Source organism: Lasioglossum baleicum, chromosome 7, assembly GCF_051020765.1.
Source record: "Lasioglossum baleicum chromosome 7, iyLasBale1, whole genome shotgun sequence".
Classification (NCBI taxonomy): domain Eukaryota; kingdom Metazoa; phylum Arthropoda; class Insecta; order Hymenoptera; family Halictidae; genus Lasioglossum; species Lasioglossum baleicum.
The window spans coordinates 2,605,910-2,628,854 of NC_134935.1; the positions used below are offsets into that span (position 1 = coordinate 2,605,910).

At 40.8% G+C, this 22,945-nt stretch overlaps 1 protein-coding gene across 1 annotated transcript in view; it reads right to left on the reverse strand.

Moving 5' to 3' along the window:
• The window catches only part of LOC143210489 (adenylate cyclase type 10), a 46,508-nt gene that overhangs the window by 16,234 nt on the left and 7,329 nt on the right, over positions 1-22,945 (reverse strand). Inside the window, exons 2-19 of the mRNA XM_076427380.1 lie at positions 16,955-17,113; positions 16,017-16,292; positions 13,523-13,646; positions 13,270-13,427; positions 13,075-13,209; positions 10,114-10,333; positions 8,134-8,437; positions 7,931-8,058; positions 6,449-6,601; positions 6,271-6,376; positions 5,251-5,667; positions 5,086-5,177; positions 4,867-5,019; positions 4,441-4,519; positions 4,215-4,365; positions 3,988-4,128; positions 3,777-3,926; positions 162-243 (exon numbers count right to left, since the gene is read on the reverse strand). Of these exons, the coding sequence (XP_076283495.1) occupies positions 162-243; positions 3,777-3,926; positions 3,988-4,128; positions 4,215-4,365; positions 4,441-4,519; positions 4,867-5,019; positions 5,086-5,177; positions 5,251-5,667; positions 6,271-6,376; positions 6,449-6,601; positions 7,931-8,058; positions 8,134-8,437; positions 10,114-10,333; positions 13,075-13,209; positions 13,270-13,427; positions 13,523-13,646; positions 16,017-16,292; positions 16,955-17,113 (3,028 nt within the window). The remainder of the gene's footprint in view (positions 1-161; positions 244-3,776; positions 3,927-3,987; positions 4,129-4,214; positions 4,366-4,440; positions 4,520-4,866; positions 5,020-5,085; positions 5,178-5,250; positions 5,668-6,270; positions 6,377-6,448; positions 6,602-7,930; positions 8,059-8,133; positions 8,438-10,113; positions 10,334-13,074; positions 13,210-13,269; positions 13,428-13,522; positions 13,647-16,016; positions 16,293-16,954; positions 17,114-22,945) is intronic.

Below are 22,945 nucleotides of genomic sequence, written 5' to 3' on the forward strand. Positions count from 1 at the left end.
ATGATATTGAACACCTGTTCGTCAGCCGTAACAAGCTTGACAACATATTTCAGGGGCAACGCGATCGGAGCTAGGTCACCCTTTATCAATATTTATCTTTTTATTTTATACATATGAAAATCCGCAGACTACTGATCACCAATCGAGAGAATGTTACTCACCGATAGGTGGTGTCACGGAACATCGACATTTTGAATCTCATCAGACCGCAGGCAGCGTACTTTGGGAGGTCCTCCAGCTCGGCTACCGAAACGTAACTTTTCAATCGTTCAAGTTAACAATGATGTCAATGAAAGCATTTCTAATGAGCAGACTGTGGATATGGATACTAGGGTGGACCTTATTTTTCAACTTTGAAAGTTTGAGCACGCCGCCCTCTAACATTGTTCCATTTTATGAAAAAAATGGTATATCAAAATCGAACGTCGGGAAGACGTGGCACGTCGAATGCGAAGAGTACACTAAAAATTCAAGTTAAATATTTTATATCTGCGCAAATATCGTAAATCCTTATATGCATTCAAGCACAAGTTACTTTGTATGAATTAAGATTATTTCACATGAATTAGTCTGTCTAATTTCTGTGCGCCATCTTCTGTCATAACAAGTTCGTTTTCGCGGAGTTTAATATCGGTGAGAACGACGCGTTCTAATTGGAGTAATACAGTAAAGTCGCGATCTAGCTTCCATCGTCTGGTCCGAGCAGGGACAGAGATCGTATAGGGTAGGAAAGGCCAACTCGTGGTTCAAAGAGCGCCTCGTGAGCCTCTCGCCACCTCATGAGCCGAAACCCAGCTCGCACGTATGGAAAGGGACGAGCACAGTGGATCCGTTTTCGTCCGATTTGGCCGACGTCCGACGCATCCGTCTCTTTTTTCGAGCATGTGAAAAAGAGACGCAACGTCGGACGTCGGCCGAATCGTCCGACATCGGATCCACTGTGCTCGTACCCTAAGCGTGTGGGTCCCCTTGTGCTTTTATGATTGCCTCGACCGCGCCGACCGCGCCAAAAGTGGAAAAGATGCCGAACGTCGGCAGTGATGGGCAAAAATTGTATTTAAATACATTGTCTTTAAATTGTATTTAAATACAAATTTCGAATAACGAATAAAAGATACAAAATTTGTATTCGTTATTCGAAGGTTCGAATACAAAAGTATCTTTTATTGCGACGAGACATCGCACAGTGGGGTATTTGGCCTGAAAAAGTGGAAAAAGCTATTGTAGCGTTATTTATAGGCTCAAGGTTATAATATTATATATCGTTGGATTCGTATTAATATCAACTACAACATTATGAAATCCAAAATACATTTTAGTATTTGAAAAATCAAATTTACCTCAATTTAAAAAAAAAATATTTTTTTAACTTTTATATATTGAAATTTGTAGACGACTGAATACTGTTCCGCTTTTGTTCGAAACATTTTTTTCTCAGATTATCGAGAACCCCTGAAAAAGCGAGGCGATAGTGGAATATTTGCACTATTATAACTTGAAAAGTATTTAAGAAAAAAATATTTTATTATAGCGTTTTGGAAAGCTCTGAAAACAAGCTACAAGAATATGCAATAAAAATGGGATTTTCTATTTAAGAAATTGAAGATGACTGTGAAGATGACGCGTGATTTTCAAACGACTATCCAAGGTCAAATCAATAACGCCATTTTATGGCCCCCTCGAAACCATGCAACTTTTTTCAGAAACATTTTTTAACCAAAATACTTAATTTCGAAGATATACGTCTGTTTCACTTTGGATGACTCACCCGGTATATTATTATAAGAACATTTTAAAATTATTACCATTAATTTTCATCTAAAAACACATCAGAAATTTCTACCTCGGATAATATTTCTTCTTTATTTGAGGCCAAGCGTAACCGAACATGCAGGCGTACGCGAAACGCTGCTAAACGCTTAATACTAAATTAGCTATAAAATTTGAATCCGGACATATCCGGAATCAAACTTTGTTGGATTATAATCACAAATCTTTACCGAATGTAATGACACCAAAAAGAGCACTCAATATCGCTTTATACTATAACAAAATTGTCAATAAAGTTTTGTAATTTTTAAAAAGCTTACAGAATGATTGGTAATATTCAAATATTAATAACTATACTAATTTAGATGATAACAAAATAAAATCTATGCGAAAGTGCTCTGTATACCTACCTGAACAACTTTTGTAATACAAGAATTTACAGAATTTTCCTTCAAACGCTTGAAAATCGCCAATGAACAGACGCTGTCTTAGAGACTGTTTAAGAACGCCAAGCGCGCCTTAAAATCTCTCGACTTTCGATGAAGTTTACTACTTCACGGATGTACAAATAGAAAAAATAATTTTGCAGCCTTATTCTGCAGACCTTTAACTACAACGAACAACAAAAATTGTATGCCATACGGAAAAATTTAGAAATCGAATTTTTTCCACTTTTTCGGGCCAAATACCCCACTGTGCATCGCCTCGTCACTAGTCTCCGAAGAAAGGGGGGGATGCGACGAGACAACGACTCGTCGCGAGCCGCGTCTATGCCTAAGAGCAATCGAACGGCAGTCATATTTGTAGACTTTGCCGGAACTGGCCCGCACCAATCACCGCGAAGAATCAGCCGCGACGTGAGCGAGGACGAACCTGACGCGTAGTCGGGGAGTCTCTAGGAATGGAGTCAAGCGCAGACGAACCTGATGCGTAATCAGGGAGCTGATAGGAGGTTGAAACTTCGTGAAGGAACCCAATGCGAAATTGTGGAGTCACGAGGAGCGACGCGCAGACGAACATCAACAATGTGAAACCGGGAACTGCTAGGAGGTTGTAGAACAGCGCGGACGAATCCAATGCGAGATTGGGTAGCCGCTGGGAGGTTGGAAGAAAGCACAGACGAACCTGATGCGAAATCAGGGAGCTGTTAGGATGCGAACCTGATACGCAATCAGGGAGCCGCTAGGATGGCATAGTTTTCGTGGACGAACCCAATGCTACACTGGGAAGCTACTAGGCGTACTAGGTTGGATAAATCTCTGTTGCGGTCCTAGCGTCATGGCGGTTATTGCGAGTTTCGTCAGGAACGTATCTACGTCCGAAGCAGTCCGAAGTTTGAGGGAAACTGTGGCGGCTTTGGCGCTGCCCTACGGCAGGGGCCAAAAATTAGCGGGGCGGCCAAGGTACCCGATCTTCGTGCTTGACTGAGGCCGTCTGAGGCTAGAATCGCCGCGCACGCGCGAGAAAAGCGCCTGACGTACCATCACTGGTCCTAGGTCCTAGTTCGAAGCTCCTTAGGCACGTTCCATACTTGCTATTCGTGGCGCCTAGGAGGGGGCGTAGCCTCCGAAACTCGACCGTCCCGAGTAAGTAAACTACTATGCAATAAAATTGAAAAAATCACATTGTGGTACTATTATCATAAATATTTTTGCACGAGAAGAACGTCTCCCATTCGTATGAAATTTAACATTTATCGCAACTTTAATATCGATGTGTCACGTGTTCCTCTTATCCGATCAACTTCATCTTTCGCAAAAATTATTTTCTTACCCACTAACACAATTTTTAGGGGGCGGTGTGAAAAAAATCTCGCAAAAAAATGTTCAGTAGGTATAGCTAAGGTCCACCCTAATTTGTACACATAGTTCTAATTCTGTGGAGTGTTTAACAGAAACTGCGATGAAGGAACGATTTGCTTCCTCGTCGAACGATTATGAAGAATAAATGGATAAAATTCACAGCCTACTGATGAAGAATCTGGAGATGCAACGGTCACTGTGTACTTGGGATAGTAAGTCCGATGCAATTACAGAAGATGCCGGTTTCCGAGAGCGGGTTCCGCATGTTCTGGATAAATATTATAGGTCCCGAGTAGTTGGAGAAGTCGCCGGTAGCGCATCCAAACACTCGTATCTCGAACAGCTTCGCGACAGCTGGAACAGCGACAGAAACTTTTAATGAAAAGCCTGTTGTTAGTTTCAAGCTTTCTATTACCTAGACCGATCTCCTTTTTCAAGGATAGGTTCATCAGACTCTCCAGCATGTGTCTGTTGACAGTCTCGCCGATCACGGACGCGCATTTCAGGAGGAGCTGGTCCAGGGGTGTCAGGGAATCGAACAGCTTCAAGATCATAACTGACGCGACGTGATAGAATTTTTAAATTTGTTCATCGCCAGCGTTAACTGTAATCGATGTTGCGGCAAGAGAATTCGATGTTTACCATCCATCGTGATCTCGGTATCGACGTCTTCGTATATGAACTTCTCCGAGATTTTACAAACTGCGATCAAAGTCTCGTCGAGGTTACTGGACGATTTCTCTTTGCTTACTGTCCTGGCAACGGTCTCTTCTATCAGCGACATCATGCTGTCCTGATTTCAGACAATGAACGTGGTAATTAAACTAGAACTATGTCGGGAGGAATGTAAAGTTCAAAGAGTACGAACTTTGAAACTCGACCGGTACATCTGCCATCGGTCCACACGCTCCTTCCCCGTATAGTGTAGCTTGTTTGTGGTTGAGTATCTGATTTTGGAATTTTATTTAACGGGTGCGACGAGTGCAGATTTCAGATGTTTTACCTTTGATGTAATTAGACAGCGGATTTCATGCATTTATCACAAAAATGAGTAGGTGTAAATTAAAACAGTAAGAATTTAAACAAGAAGAATTTAAAAAGACTGTAATATTATTCTCAACCTATGGGGCATATTAACAATGAAAATAAATTTCTATTTCACTTTAGTTTATTGTAATTCAAGTAGAAAATTTTTATTTTGCATAAAGATCCGCTGTCTGGATATAATCTTACACAGGTTGTTCGAACTAAGACTAAGGATATTCGAACGAACTAAGGATATGACTAAACGAACCTTTTCAACATTATCAAGGGGGGCAACACGTAGCCTTTCTGCATGGCTTCATTCTTACTGATCATTATAATTTCCAAGCCCCCTGCTTGCAACAGGCTCACCAAGTAGCTCTCGATCCAGCCTGGATTGCCGAAACTCTTCTCTTGTATGAGCCTTTTGAAGGAGTCATGCTCGTTACTACAATTCAAACCTAAGTCCCATCAAGTCCGAACAACTTACTTCTCAAGTTCAGCGGGTAAACCGCTCACATTTAATGTCTGACAAGCGAGAGCCGCGTGGAACCATCTGTCTATACCGTGAAGTTCTATAATCTTTCAACGAGGAATCAAATGTAAATAGTTGACAGTATTGGGTCGATTTTATTAGAACTCGATGATCAGTTACTTTGGCTCTGAGCAGGACGTTAGGATGAATCTGAAATTCAGTCCCTAGTTTCCGACCGATGCCCAGCACATAGAAAACCATGTCCCTCTTCGTTAGAACATCGAATAGTTGAAGAGACTCGATGTCGGTGTATTCGGCGTCGTCGATGACGATTATCCAGAACTCTGTGAAGCAGCCCTTCAGCAACTTCAGTAGGAACTTTCGTAGAATCTTCCACTTCTGTGACTCAGACAGGCTGTTGTACCGTCGAGTAATGGGAAAACGCACGTTGAACGGCTGATTGAGGGAGCAGAGGAAATAGGACTGGCGCACCTTGCCCATTCGTTGAAGTAGCTTGTCCTCGCGTTCTTTGCGCGTCGTCGAGACGGAGAAAGACAATGATATCGAGAATATCAAGAGAATCAGACTGTACGGGGCCTGCACTAAGAGATATGCCGTATCTTCAGTATCAAACAGAGTGAAACGTTAACCCTTCGGGGACAACATCAACCCAGTAAGCAATCTGCTCTTGATTTGCTATGAATTTGCCATGAAAACTTGTCTATACAGGGTGAGGCACTAACTACAGTATTCCTACAACCCCTGGCAGAATGTTTCCGATCGGAAACACTCATTGTGTTTCATTCATTTTATTATCACGCAAAACCTAGGGATTGCGTGGTAACAGTTGCTACAGGGCCCGCGCTGTCTTAATCCGGCCCTGCTGGGGGCCCCAACTACTTATATAACGCGCTACTGTACGTTGACAATCCTTGCACCAGGCCATAAAATTTTATCTGTTCACCCCAGCAAGATTAAATCCTGAGTGCGCCACTGCAGAATTCCATGCCAAATCGAGGAAAACAAGGACAGGTCGGTTGCACTAAGAGCGGACGTAACCTTGCTTCAAGAGTAAATATCGGGCGAAATCGTTATTGTAATTATTTTATGAATTGTAAATAAAATTGGCAGTCGGACGTTGTGCCTGAAGGGTTAAGGGTTTTTCCGGAAAAGATTCTTCGAGAAGCGTGAAATGTCAACCTTGGCGTTATTCGGTGTCAGTGAAACATATTGGTTATGCACTCCATTCGGAACGATCTGCGTGTACTCGTCCAGCAGTTTTGTCTTGCCTATTCTTGGCTCACCTCTGGGTGGAGTGTTGCAAGTTCTGTGTTAGGATTCATTCGGTTGACCGCTAGGAAACATTACATATAATTACTTTATAATCAGTGTATTGTATTTAGGTCTTGTAACCGGGTCCAACTGGTTCGTCAAAGAAGTCTCCATCATCTGCGTTAGTAGCTTGCGGAACTTTTGTATTTCGGATTCTCTGCCGAGCAACGGATACTTGTTCCACACATGATCCGCCATGCTGTACCTAAGCAAACGTGGATCGAACAATGACAGTAATGTTTCTTTTGTGTGAAAAAAATAAGTAAATCTAATTTGCAATTCGTTGAGCGCACGTCGCTCAGTGGGGCACTGCCTAAAAAACCTGGCCGAAACTTAACGTCTTTTTGCTCAAAATGAAACACTTTTTTCCTCTATGTTCCTAAGTATGTATGCTAGAATAATACAACAATCTCTTTTCATAAACAACAATGTTTCGTAACACGTTCCTTACTTGGAACCAAGCAATTTTTGTGCTAAAAAAAAGGATCGGGAAATTTACACTGAAGAAATCATTGTTTATATGTGTAATGATTAAAAAGTGCAAGAATTACTAATTTTTTATTATTTTTAATGTATAGACATTAACACTTTAAGTTTGAACAGGCCTGGCCAACGCGCGGCCCGCGAGCCGCATGTAGCCCGCCATGTTAAATTGTGCGGCCCGCCAGGCGATTTTATATTTCTATTGAAACTTTTGTTTCTTGTTGTATGTATACAAAAAATATTAAATAAACCAAGTGTCATTGTTATAATGCGCAAGTGCGACTATGAAGTCCAGTTCTATATTTGATATCTTTGATATAATTGAGTTACAGTGCAACAATGAAATAAAACAAATTTTTGCGTCCACATTTTTACATCCGAGAGATATTCCAACTTAAGATATTTTGCACAACGAGTTGTAAGTTGTAACTGCTTTTGGATCCACATATGTTTGTGAAACATTTTTTTCGAAGATGAAATTTACAAAGAGTTCATCACGTGCTTCATTAACTGATGCCAATTTAGAGAACCATTTTAACTATTGAAAAACCCCATCTTTGCATTATCGAGAAATAAGTAGGCAAATCCCGCACCCTTGCAATCCTGGAAACGAGTCTACCCCCTTAGGGGGTAGGATACCTTCGGATTGTAACTAGAAAGAACTTCACCGCAGGGTGCTCTGGTTGTCCCATCAGTCATAAAAGGCTTTTAGAGACAGAAAAATACATTGAAATCTGCGGGATTTTTTCTCGATTTTTTCCCTACTTTGAACACTCATATTATTAGATATAAACATAATCTCGTTAACCTCATGACCAGAGCACCCTGCGGTGAACCTCCCTCTTTCGAATGAGCCCTCACCCAGCCCAAAATTTGCTCGTATAAGCACATTAAGCGAAAAATAGCAAACCCATTTTTTCGACCCAAAATCTAGTAAGATTCTAGTTGCTTTCTAGTTACAATCTGAAGGTATCCTACTCCCTTAATGCTAAAATTGTTCTGGCTAGCTTCTCAAGGCAAATGCCCCAGTATGCGTCGGACTTACTTGGGCTGCTCCTGGAACTCGTATATCGGACCTACGTTCGTGATTCCCTTTAAGAATCTTGGCTCCTGTAAAATGAAGTGCCTGGCCTCGAGATGAGAATGGAGAAAGCTTTCTCGGTCGCAGACCACCTGAAATCGCGTGATTGACTTAAGCAGGTTGCACCTAACAGGAGAACTTTGTTTGTGCCCGATTCAGGGACGCACTTTGTCCTTATAAGCGACCATGAGCCTCGCAGCCTTGTTGACCGACATCCCGATCACCGTGTATTCTCTCCGGAGTATGTGACCCACGACTCCGCAGTAAGTCATCCCCGTTGTTACGCTCACAGTCACGGATTTCACGTTGTCCAGGGACACGAGGGACCTCCGCAGCTTTGCCGCGCATTTTAATCCGATCCGGGATTCCAGCTCGTGTTTGTCGCCCCGCAAACCGAACACGCATAGGAACATTAGGTCCTTGTCGAACAGGGATGTCTTGTTCACGCATCCGTGCATTCCACCGACGATCCTTCATCGATTAATTCTCGTCATAGTCGAAATGTTTTCGTTCTAGACGAAGTACTGTAAGGTCCCATTCTAAGCCCGACGGAGGCAACCGTTTCAAGTCCGTTCGCCTACCCCTTCCATCGGGCGGCATACCCCGCGAGGGGCGGAGAAGCTCCGAGCTGCCTCGATCAGTGATGCCGAAATCGTGGTACTGTGGTACTAAGCCGTGGTACGAGACCCCCCCACTATGACCTACCGTTGCCCCTACTGGCCTTCTCCAACTCGCTCGCGCGCTACACTCACCAACGTACCTCTCCTAGGATATGAGAGGTACGTTTGTGAGTGTAGCGCGCGAGCGAGTTGGAGAAGGCCAGTAGGGGCAACGGTAGGTCATAGTGGGGGGGTCTCGTACCACGGCTTAGTACCACAGTACCACGATTTCGGCATCACTGGCCTCGATCGCCGAGCCCCTCAAACGCCTGCTTCCCCCACCAAGATTCCTTTCGGTGACGCTTCTCCCGACTCTGGTGCACGAGGCCTGCGCACTGCTTGCGACGGACGAAGCGCGTCCTTTCTTCATAGCACGGTAGTCCAGTCAATGAATGCTCATAAGGGGGGTGTAGAGGGAAATGGAAGGAACACAATTTTTAACTTTGGGACTTTGTTTGAACTAGTTAGGAGGTAAACATACTAAAAGTACCTACTCCAAGGAGGTCAGCGGGGTGCAGGGGGGCACGTAGAAAGTCCCTTTTTTCGGTTTTCCGCTTATATCTCGGAAACTATGTGTCCTAGCGATAAGACCATTCTATACAAAATTAAAGCTGACAATATGTGCCATAAGATTGACTGTATTCAGTTTTTCGATATCTCGCATAGTTTCCGAGATATCCGCGCTCAAAGTTCACTAATTGTGAAAAAGAAATTTTTGCCTCACGTTTTTTGCCTTATTTGACTAGCTAACTTTCCAGCACAATTAGTGAACTTTGAGCGCGGATATCTCGGAAACTATGCGAGATAGCAAAAAAAAACTGAATCCAATCAATCTTGTGGCACATTTTGTCAGCTTTAATTTTGTATGGAATGGTCTTATCGCTAGGACGCATACTTTCCGAGATATAAGCGGAAAACCGAAAAAGGGGACCTTCTACGTGCCCCCCTGCACCCCGCTCACCTCCTAGGAGTGGGGACTTTTAGTATGTTTACCTCCTAACTAGTCCAAACAAAGACTCAAAGTTAAAAATTGTGTTCCTTCCATTTCCCTCTACAACTTTTTGTTGACTGGACTACGGTGTATTATAGAGGTGTTACGACGAAGCAGCTCTGTAAGGTTGAAGTTTTGTGATAGATAGAGGTTAGTTCTCTGGTCGCCGCCAGATGGAATACTAGGCACCGTCACGCTTTTAGCATGTCCATGTAGCCAAACTGAGTATGTATGCCTCGTACATATCTTAGTATGGGCTACATGGACACGCTAAAAGCGTGATGGTGCCTAGTATTCCATCTGGCGGCGACCAGAGAAATAACCTCTATCTATCACACCTTTCCAAGAGAAGTTCGAACACCTCTATAATACACTGTTCATCACCGTGCTTCATAGTAAAGACGGATGCTGGTGGGGGACAGTGGGTGCTATGATGGGGACGGTCTTGTCTCAATTGAGACAAAAATGCCCGCGCCTGCTGTAGAAGGTAGACTCACCTGCACACCAGTTTGTATGCCGCGTTGACCAAGGTAATCAGCGTTTTCTTGCCTACCGTCGACGTTAGAACGTTGATGAACAGGATCACCACTTGTCTCATCTCTGTTAGATATTCCATAGGCTCGTCCATTTCCACGGATCGGATCACTGGTCTCAGCATATAGCTCCTCAAAGCGTTTTTCAGGCGAGCCCTAGCTATCTTCACAACTTTTGGTCGCACTGGAATACGAAGCTTCGCATCGGCATTGATTTCAATGTTTTATAGCAGGGACGGCAAATTGGTGCACAGTGGACCGGATCGGAAAATTGTTTAAATTATTTAATAGTCCTTTTTGCTTATTTTTTTAAAATTGAAGAGCAGACTTTTGTGATGAAAATACATTCCTCAAAAGAATTAAGGGATCACTTGTGCGAACCCGAAAAATTAGTCCCACTTTACGTGATCATAACTCCATAAAAAATTGCCGTTTAAATATCGTCAAACAATGGCTTGAAAGCCTGAAACCTCTCTGATGCTCTGTTTCAAATTGTTGGTTTTTTTACAAAGTTATAGCGAGATGAAGACGACATTGACGGTTAACAACAATTTTGTGCAACTTTGGAACATCACACGGGGAGCAACAAATTTTTTTGATAAATTGTGTGGTTGTTGAATATTGTGCGATTTTTTTATTCGTGTTATTTAATATTGAAGTAAATATGGGCTTTTTAACTTTAACTGGCTCCAGAAAGCGAAAAAATTATCGTAGAATCTTGTTTAGTTGTCTAACAAATTGAAACATTGTCAGCACACTTCCTATTAAGTAATCACACAAGGATCATTTACCCCCTTTCCCACGCTCTAAATTTTATGACATTTCACTCTCGAACCATAAGAGATATTCGGATTAAGTTTTTTTATTCTAAAATTTATTAAAAAATTATTCCTATCTACTGATAATTGTCATAATAATTATATATTTTTCGCAATAATTTTTCAAGTAATTATTTGCATTCTATTGTCTTAAAATAATATTTAAAATTGTTTATTTGTGTGGTACTTATTTAGTACTTTTCCCAGATAATGTAAGTCACCAATGTCTTTGTTTATAAATTTCTTTGTAACTCATAAACAAATTTATAAAAGTACTAAATTAATAACAGATAAGTATTCCCCCACTCGAATGTGTACACAATCTGAATATGCAGTAAAAAATACCAGGTTTCATTAAAAAAAAGACGACTTCCGGTCTGAAAATCCTATTTCCGGTGGCAATTTGGTAGTGAACAAGGGATCTTTGCGCAGCGTCTTACGAGACTTTCGTGAGAAAATGAAATCACGGATTTGGTAAGCGTTCTACAAATTTTGGAACACGCTCCGAACTGGTGATTTGTCCCCTGTTTATCCCTACCTAAGAAATTATCTCTTTCCGAGGTTTGGTAGGGAATTGCAGGAGAAGTAGTATATGTAGAACTCTACGATCCTTCGACAAGAATGGGTCCCATGGAAATCACCGACATAGATTTCTCCGACACGGTTTTCGCCGACAACATTTTTCCGACTCCAGATTTGTCCGACAATAGCTTTGGCCGACAACGCCTTTAACCGACAACGATTTTGATCGATAACGACTTAAGACACAGTATGATAATATTGTATGATAATACTGTATGATAATACTGTATGATAATACTGTATGATAATACATATGATAATACTGTATGATAATACATATGATAATACTGTATGATAATACTGTATGATAATACATATGATAATACTGTATGATAATACTGTATGATAATACTGTATGATAATACATATGATAATACATATGATAATACTGTATGATAATACATATGATAATACTGTATGATAATACATATGATAATACTGTATGATAATACATATGATAATACTGTATGATAATACATATGATAATACATATGATAATACTGTATGATAATACATATGATAATACTGTATGATAATACATATGATAATACTGTATGATAATACATATGATAATACTGTATGATAATACATATGATAATACTGTATGATAATACTGTATGATAATACATATGATATAATACTGTATGATAATACATATGATATAATACTGTATGATAATACATATGATATAATACTGTATGATAATACATACTGTGGTTGTCTTAAGTTGTTGTGGATCAAATTCGTTGTCGGACAAAATCGTGTCGGTGATTTCCATGGGACCCGACAAGAATACGGACGTTCTACAAGAGCATTCTGAACCATAGAACGCTACGAATCTTCGTTTTGGTGGACAGGACCGAGAGATTCCCGTCGTGCCAAAAATGCTATCGCTGCAGTTTTTATATGCCGACATTCCGAGAGTTAGCGCGATACAATCCCCCTACCACGGCATGTATTTGCTATGTTTGCACTTTCAAAAACTGGAAAGTATGGAGGTAAGAGATTCTATGAACCGCCATTGTCGGTTAGATCGGCGAAGTGTCAACACATGTGGTCCGCAGCCGTCTGCCATTGTCCCTTATGATGTCACTTCCGCCATTGTGACGTCACGTCCGGGCTCGATGGTTGTGAACCACAGAGTCGATACTTTGCCGCATGTGACGATACTTCCTCAAGCAATGACCCTCCAAAAAATGGGGAGGGGGGTGGGGGGTATTGACCTCCCAAAAACGGGCCTGGGGTGGGGGGCAATGACCCCCAAAAATTATAGGCGGGGAGAAATGACACCCAAAAATTTGGGGGTATTCGAGACAGTGACCCACAAAATTTTTGGGTTGGGGTTGGGGAATGGGGGGTAACGACTTGCAAAAATGGGGGGAGGGTAGGGGGATGGGGCGAGGGTGGAGAGGGTTCCCCCTTCCCCCATAAGGGGAACCACCCTATTCCAGAAAAGATATACCTTTGCTACTCGTGGGATTTTACTGTTTTATAGCGTTAAACAGGCCTTGTTAGCGTTACTTACGGGTGTAATCGATCTGTCGGAATTTTTCCGTTTCTAAATTGCTACCCAGGGTGACCATCGCTTCTGCTTCGGATTGTATCACTGATCTCGAGAGGTACCTTGAATCGTGCTGGTCTAAGCGATCCGTGTCCTCTTCTGAACGAATACTTTGATCGTTATCGAAGAAATAAAGAGGTTATCCGATTTGCAACTCACCCTCGGTGCTGGTGGGTCGTTCATCGTCCCTCGATTGGTACCATGAGCTAGTGCATGCTATGATCAAAGTGTGCACGCCGTCTGATAGCGTTTCGTGCACATATTCGTTCGGATTCACCCACTGCCAGCTACTGGGTGCAACCAAAATGTCGCCGCCTCTGATAGAAATCATGTTCATATGTATACATGCATAAGAGTTGATAGCTTTAACCGTTACAGCAAATAGTATTAAGTTGAATGTTTATGTCAATACCGGCAGAGACCTTCGGCAAACTTTACATCCCACACTGGTTTTCCGGTGATAATGTAATGAGACATGGTATCCGGGTCACCAATGGACGTGAAGTACGTTCTTCCGGAAGCTATCGCCAATTTCACTGTTGCATAAAAGATTTCATTGAACGTATAGCGATTGAAAATATGACTAGCTGACTTATGTGATTTATCCTGCGTGTGTGCGATCTGTCCGCAAAGGATTAAAGGATCGGGAAGATTTAGATCAGGCCCAGGCAACTTCTTCCCTGCTGTTGCTTCATGACTCCCACTACCAATTTACCCCTACCATGTTTTTCATCGCGTCACTGCGAGGATACGGTCTCCTCTCCCTACTCCTAGTCCCCCATACTTCCTTCTGAGTCATTCCATGCCAAATACATCACTTTTTGCAGGCAGCATCGTCGATTTTGTTCTAAATGAAATATGTTGTAGTCCATTTGAAATTAGGGGGGATTTAAGTCATCATTCTGCCGGTTTCGAAGTTTTTTAGAAATGGCAGGCCTTCAAAGTTTTCAATTTTTGCCCATTTTGGCGAAAACGGGCCTCACTTACGAATTTTTATCTCGGGAACTGTTTGTCCGATTGAGTTACATTTTTTAACTTCCCGATTTTATAGGGAAGTTATTGTAATGACCCCGAAAATCGAAAATCGATTTTTTAGCAGATCTTCACGTTTCATGGTCATTGCAGTCATTTTAGACTATTTTCAGCAAAATGTTCGTATGTGTGTGTGTGTGTGCGTATGGCCGTTTCTATGTAATCAAATTTTTCGTTAACGTTTTCAGAAAAAGTAACAACGCGATCAGGATGATGAATGATGCAATCGATGTGCCCCGCTGTAACTTAGAGCTGATTAGATTTTGGTCCATTTTGGTCAAGCAGTTTTTTAGTTTTTTTAGTTTTTTCGAAAGAAGTTAATTCAACAATGCAATTTATACGAGAGAACGGAAAGTTTCCACCGAAGAAACAAACGTAATTACACAAAAAAATTTTTTTCGATTTCTTTAAAATTAAAAAAAAAATTTTTTAAAAATTTTTTTTTGTACCTTACGATGATGTTTCCGCTTACAATAATCGAAAATTATCCCAATGCAAGAGTGAGTTAATCATCTCTACTCCCGAGAATACATTTTCAAAGAATATCGATGAAAGTACAAAAAAAAATTTATATTACAATCTTTAAAAAAACAATCAGTTTAAAACGAATTATTAACTGAGATTAAATTGAAAATTAATGTAAACTATATGATAATTATTAATAACATTGATGTTGAAAACAGATTGGTTAATGGAGCACACACACACACACACACATGCGGAATATTAAAATTTATTACTTTTCAAGAAAATACTAAAATTCCGTCTATATTGTGGTTAGATTTTCAATTGGCCAGAGTAGGAGTGAAAGTAAGAACTCGTTATCGTGATTATATGAAAAATGCAAATATTGATCAAAATTTTACACCAATAATAAAAATATCGAATCAAGTAAATATGTCGAGTGAGGAATAATATCAAATCACACGTAGTCAATTTCCAGTGGTTCCTGCTGAAGCGATTACGATTCATAAAAGTCACGGACAAACATACGAGAAAGTATGTTTGGATTTTAAAAAATCAGAAAGGCGAACTTTACAAATGTTGTATGTATAATAGCACTGAGCAGAGTTTCAAAATTGAGCGCGGTTTATATATTTTGGGACAATTTAAATTAACAGTATCGAAGAAAACCAGGATCAATACTGCAAACCCGGATAATAAGGAGTTGTATCGTTTGCGAAAAACTAATTAAGACAACTTATTTTGCAACATTAGTATGCTATAACAAGGAACCAAGCAAGCAACGAGCATACGATGTTGGTTTAATGCGACGCCATGTAGCAAACATTTTGATAAGTAGAAAACTATTGAATTTCCCTGAAAACGTATAATCTTCTTAAAACGTACACTTAATAATGATAATAATATACTGCAACTAACGAATCGGGAAGTTCTTTGTGTGGCTCGTGGAGAGTCACACACCAAATAAAAAAAAAACATTAATAGCTATACGTACTACTAGCTATGCGTACCACTAACCCTTTCGCAAGAGCAGTCCTATCCGCGAGCTCGCAAAGCGAGCGAGCAAAAACAACCCTACTCGCGAGCGAGCGAAGCGAGCGAGCAACAATAACCCTCTAGTTTTTGTTTTATTTGGAAAGGATTGGGCTATTACAAAATAATTCTTTCAACCTCGAAAATCAACTTTATAATGTCGAAAAATTGAAACAAATTCTTTTTCGATGAGGGGTCAGAGTGATTTAAATTTCAAAAGAAATATGGTATATATTCCTTGAAGTTTCCCCTGTACAATGAGCCCTTCTACACTCCACAGGAGTTTGGTGGGGAGGACCAAGGAGTAGGGAGAGGAATCGTCTGTGGCTTGCTAGCCGCAAGTTGTCCAGGCCTGGTTTGGATCAACGAGTACGAACCTCTGAGTGTGACACCAACGTCGGTATCGTAAGTACCGAAGTGTTTCTGGATGATACAGGCAGTTTGCATCGCCTCTATCGCCAAATCGCGCATCATCGTGCCGTTGTTTAATTTCCACATGACTATGAACGCGTCGCCAGAGAACTTCAATACATCGCCGTTATGCGATAGTATTTCCTGCACCATGGCGCCGATATAGCTGTTCAGTGTTTCCGTCAACTTCGAGGGCCCACCTTTACCTGTTTTCGTGTACTTTTCGGCGAGATCTGTGAACCCTATTCACGCACACTCTTTCAATTCGTTCTAATCAGTTTCAGGTTGCTCTTTTCCTTGCGTAACAAGAAATACCTTTTCCCTATGTTATTCAGTAGATTTCGATGAGAAAATATGAGAAATCCACGTTTAGATCCTGGAGGATCAATGGTTCAAAAGATATAAGCGTTTAAAGTTGAGCGATTTCCAGTGTTTTTGATAGGTTAGCGCCGCCATGTTGTAGTGGCTTACTGAGTGGAGTCGCTAGCTGGCACCAGAAGCACACGTTGATGTTGTTCACATAGAATTCCAAGCCAGCCCTTTCCGCCTCCCCCACCCAACATAACCACCAATCAACTAATTAATTATCGGCATTACCGCGTGTTGTCTTGCTACCTAGTGCCTCCGCTCTACACAACATGGCGGCGGTAACTTCTCGAAAACATTGGAAATCGCTCAACTTTAAACGTTTATATCTTTGATCCTCCATTGATCCTCCAGGATCGAAATGTGGACTTCTCACATCTTCTAGTCAAAATCTACTGCAAGGAGTAGCAAAGGAATATAGCAAAGGAAGAGGGTGAAAATTTATAGGAGAAAGGCGAAACTTTGTGGTGACGCAAGGAAAAGATTACTCCTGGTCTCTCTTTTAAACGTGTAGTAATGTCGATATCGCGTCTGATACCTGATATGTCGCCAAGCATCAAAGTGGTATAGTACATTCTAGTTCGATAGTTGTCGTAATGGTCCAGAATTTCATCCGGACACATAGAAGCGAATATTTTCGTATGGTGCTCCAATTTCAACTCTATCGCTCGTAACCTTCGCTTCTCGTCGAGCTCATCTTCATTTTCCCGATCGAATCGGATCAGTTATTGTTCATTGCAAAAATATTTGTACATGGTATCCCCAAAACAAAATTATTCAATCAAATTTAACTACTACATACAACGTGTACCGAAAATTGTAGAACAACCTGCCGGCTAGTGTTTCTACATTCAGAAATAGACAGAGACAGAGCGCACCCAAGTTTAGCATCGAACAGAACATACAGGGTGTCCCAAACTAAGTGTAAGTCCCGGAAATGGGATGTTCCTGAGACCATTCTAAGAGACATTTTCCTTTGCACCAATGTCAACTGCGGCTTTGTTTAGGAGTTATTAACGAAAAACACGGACCAATCAGAGCGCGCCCTGGGCCGCCGCGCCGCGCCGAGCCGGCAAGCGAGTGTCGGTGGTACGCCGTGACATCGCAACGAACAAGAGTTTCTCGATTATGTGAATGCTCTCCGATTTCAATGAGCTTTGGATATGTGGTCAAGATCATTATTCTGAACAACATTTCTCTTTAGACTTTTTGGCGATCGGCTTTAGTTTACGAGATTATCGCGAGAAACTTTACTTGTAAATCCATGGGATCGATGTACTACTAGCTTCTATCCGATTTCAATGAGCTTTGGATATGTGGTCAAGACCATTATTCTGAACAACATTTCTCTTTAGACTATTTGGCGGTTGGCTTTAGTTTACGAGATAATCGTAAAAAAAGAGAAGAAGCAGAAACTGATTGTATTAAAAACTCACTTATTCAACCGTAAATCCATTTGCTACTTCCAAATGTGTGTCTTGAAATTTCTCCACACTCACAATCACTGTTCACATTTGTCAACACATAGTTATGCACTAATAATAATTACCATATCTCTTGTACTGCTGCATAAATCACAACAATCAGGTAATCCATGTAATGCAATCACTGGACCGCGGATTTCATGCATTTGTAGCAAACATGAGCAGGTGCATTTTAATACAGTAGAGAGATTAAAATAATTTCAAAACACCAATGTATTATTTTCAACTTCTTAAAACGATCACAGTAAGAATCAAATATCCGTCTGGCTCCTGTCCCTTGTAATAGCGGCAGCCAACATTAATTTTGCATAAAGATCCGCAGTCTAGTGATTAGTTTAAATATCACTATCAAAAACACAGCTAATAGCAACCGTTAGCTGTGAATTGACAAGTCTTTGGAGATGTTCTCTCTACCGCAGCTCGAACGACACTGATTTTCCGTAAGATTTTTCTAAAGAATTTAGGAAGGGCATTTAGAGTGTCGAAATTCGAAATGCACGCTGTAGCACGTTTACGACAGCGAAGACGAAAAATAGGATACGAGAAGGACCGCTTAAAGATTTATGGCAATCACATGTTTAGTTTTTCCTGCAGATTGGTACGCAGAGTCGATGGGTAACCGTTCGAAAACGTCGTCTGTCCTTCTTTTAGAAAGTTTCTTAAGGAAGGTATAGGACAATAGGGATGGTACGCTGACCTGACATTTTTACCCCTTGCTGGGTAAAAGGACGGATGACGTTTTCGAACGCGCGGTTACCCATCGACTCTGCGTACCAATCTGCAGGAAAAACTAAACATGTGTTTGCCGTAAATCTTACAGCGGTCCTTCTCGCGTTCTGTTTTTCGTCTAACCGTCTCTTCGCTTTCGTAAACGTGCTACAGCGTGCATTTCGAATTTCGACACTCTAAATGCCCTTCCTAAATTCTTTAGAAAAATCTTGCGGAAAATCAGTGTCGTTCGAGCCGCGGTAGAGAGAACATCTCCAAAGACTTGTCAATTCAAAGCTAACGGTTGCTATTAGCTGTGTTTTTGATAGTGATATTTAAACTAATCACTAGACTGCGGATCTTTATGCAAAATTAATGTTGGCTGCCGCTATTACAAGGGACAGGAGCCAGACAGATATTTGATTCTCACTGTGATCGTTTTAAGAAGTTGAAAATAACACTATGGTGTTTTGAAATTATTTTAATCTCTCTACTGTATTAAAATGCACCTACTCATGTTTGCTACAAATGCATGAAATCCGCGGTCTAGTGATTGCATTACCTGATTGTTGTGATTTGTGCAGCAGTACAAGGGATATGGCAATTATTATTAGTGCATAACTATGTGTTGACAAATGTGAACAGTGATTGTGAGTGTGGAGAAATTTCAAGACATACATTTCGAAGCAGCAAATGGATTTACGGCTGAATACGTGAGTTTTTAATACAATCAGTTTCTGCTTCTTCTCTTTTTTTACGATAACCTCGTAAACTAAAGCCAATGTTGTTCAGAATAATGGTCTTGACCACATATCTAAAGCTCATTGAAATCGGATAGAAGCTAGTAGTACATCGATCCCATGGATTTACAAGTAAAGTTTCTCGCGATAATCTCGTAAACTAAAGCCGATCGCCAAAAAGTCTAAAGAGAAATGTTGTTCAGAATAATGATCTTGACCACATATCCAAAGCTCATTGAAATCGGAGAGCATTCACATAATCGAGAAACTCTTGTTCGTTGCGATGTCACGGCGTACCACCGACACTCGCTTGCCGGCTAGGCGCGGCGCGGCGGCCCAGGGCGCGCTCTGATTGGTCTGTGTTCTTTTTTTGGTAATAACTCCTAAACAAAGCCGCAGTTGACATTGGTGCAAAGGAAAATGTCTCTTAGAATGGTCTCAGGAACCTCCCATTTCCGGGACTTACACTTAGTTTGGGACACCCTGTATACCCACTTGTAACATGTTCAATATGGGTATAGGTTCTGTTTCATGCTAAACCTGGGTATGGTTTTTGAGGTATTTTTTGAACCTGGGGTTTTGCCATATTCTGCAATATTTCAGCTTTAATTTTAAAAAAAATCATCCCTCTGTCTCATTTCTATCGAGTTTTTGGATTTTTACACAAAATTCATCGGTTTACCCCTCTCTGCGGCGTATTGGTTGCCTCGCACGGACAACGTTCTACGGATTCGCTCATATTTATTTAACGGTTCATTTTAGACGGTTTTTCGAAACGTAGTTTTCTTTAAAAGACTTTTACCCTTGATAAAGAGGACCAGAACATCTTTTTATCTTTAAATAAAAGAAATATACGGAATTTCCTGCAAAATAATATATAATTAAAAAAAGTAAGTTCCCCACGTTAAAAAAAATACAGATTTTTCCTTAATGTTTATTGATAAAAGATAATGAAAACAGACTTTAGTTTTCAAGTTTTGGTCCGACATCTTTCTCAATTTTTTCGAAAACCGTTTGTTCTACGAAAGAAAGTAATAGGACATAAAAGACGTTGCCTGTCCAGATCTACAGGTTTTGTTCAATGTATTTTTCGATGCGGTCAACAATTTAGAAGATATTACCATAACGTACGATGTTCTTCCTTGCGTTCGGAACTTTCATCGTTCATTACACAAGTAAATATCATCGGAATTATATCATATGTGGTATCATTTTCATTAGAAAAATGCCACGAATATGTTGGTCAAAGTACCATTAATAAATAATGAAAAATGAAGAAGTTTTGTAATTGGATTAGTAGTGGTTCACATCGATATATCCGACCCGGTATCGGATTACGCGTCATGTTTACTCTGCTCGGCAACCGAGACAGCTTGAGCTTCTTGGCCCCTCTCAAGTTTGCTTCCAGTGGAAGGGGTAGACGGACTGACTTAGAACGGTCACCTCAATCGCGCTTAGATTGGGACTTTACTGTACATACCAGCGATGGGCAGTATTTAAATATAAAAGTATCTAAATCCGGACTCAACTAAAAGATACGTACAGTAGCGGACAAAAGTTTAAGACCGCTCTAAAGAAGACGATAACTTTTTAAATATTGTATTATACGATTTGAACTTTTTTGGGATGCTAGAGCAATTAGTTTACTAAAGGATGTGAAAAGAAATTTCTTCAAAAATTGCAATTAATCGGAATTGTTGAAAAAATACCAAAAGTTGAATGTTTAACTCTTTTATGTGGGCTTATATTGAAAATTTAAAAAATACGTTTTGTGGATCTATGTCAATGAAACATATTCTGAAAATTTCGTCAAAATTGGTCGACGTTGCAATCAGCTACAAACGTTTAAAGATGGTAAAAATTACAGATTTTCACGATTTTCGGCAATAAATCGTGAAAATCTGTTCGAATTCTATCGAGTTTAGTTCCGGAGGAACGCCCCGGACCAGCAACTGCATTTTTAGCGGTTTCACACCGATATACCTGGCTGGCCGTCGGGTTACCCGGGCTTATGGCATTACTATTGTGTTCTGGGCTCGGGCCTTAGGGCCAGGCTTGCCATATTCCGCGCGTGCCAGGCCCCTTACCGCTGCACCCCTCGCCACGCTACTACGCTGAGCCCGCCCCACTCTTCCCACTAACACTGACGCGTACCGCGTGGAGCAAGCTAAGTTAGCGATACGCGTCAGTGTTAGTGGGAAGAGTGGGGCGGGCTCAGCGTAGTAGCGTGGCGAGGGGTGCAGCGGTAAGGGGCCTGGCACGCGCGGAATATGGCAAGCCTGCTCAGGGCTCGACCCTCGGGCCTGGGTCCTCGGTACGTGTTCATTCGAGCCTCGAGCTGGCCAAAAGGATCTGAAAGGATCCGACAGGATCTTTTAATTAGATACAGATACTAGTTACAAATGTATCCGTAGCTTCGGATCCTTCTGCTTCGGATACAAAAGTATCTAATTAAACGTCGGATACAAGATGCTTTTCTATCTAAAGCTTCGAGTAACGAATTAAAAATTTCGTATCTATTATTCGCATCTAAATACATATTTTTCCCAACTCTAGTACATACTAATCCTGAAGCACGCAAGGCCGACGGATCTTCAAACTCGATTTTCTCAAAAACGAAGCATTAAACGAAAAAATGTTATTCCTCTCTTTCGACTTATTTTTGCATATAGAATCACTTCTCGTCCGGTCGTATCACGATTTTCGGTACACCTAGTATTTTTACATACTGTCATCTAAAAAAACGCTTTTTTTAATTGGAGATGAAGAAGAATTCACCTCCATGCTGTATCATTTTGTGAACATCTTGCCGCAAATCCCGCACCGAGGCAGTGTAGTGCGGCGCCACCGGACTCTGTTCGGGTAAATTTTACTACTTTATTAATAATCAATAGATTAATTAATAAATTAAATTATTACACATCTCAGTCAAGAACAATATTCTTTGAAATGAAGAGAGAGAGAGAGAGTCAGATGATTAACCGATAATCACAGGCGTGAAATTAGGAATGCATAAATAGAACTATTTCCGCGTTAAACCTCCTACGAGAATTTAATTATGAAAAATTACAGGCAGAGTGAAAGTTCACACAGCGTTAGTCGACACATGTCTGTGATTACGGGTTGAGAAGCCACATTCAGGATGTAACGTTTATGTCTTGATAAATCAGGTTATAAGGTGAAACACATCTCAATCTTTGCTGATTGCAATGTATTTAAAGAGAAACCTATTTTCACCAGATAATATGAGGTGGGCCGTTCATAGGAATCGACGGAGCCAAGATCGGAGTCGTCATTCATTGTTATAGCGTAGTTTCTTGTGTGCAGCTTCGTTTTCACAATTCAACTGTATTAAAGTTAGCCGCGCAATTTCCAGTACAAAAACTTCAGAACTTTTATTTTGAAAGGCTCCATCGAAAATTTTGTTTGTCCATGAAGTGTGAAACTTTGATCGCCAATGACTCGAGGTAGAACAGACTGGAAAGATTGAGGGAAGAGATGAGGGCGTGACAACCAGATCGTGGATTTTTATGTAAAATAAAAGCTTTATGCATCTATTGTGAGATACAAGAGTCATTTAAGAGTTTCTTTCTCTTT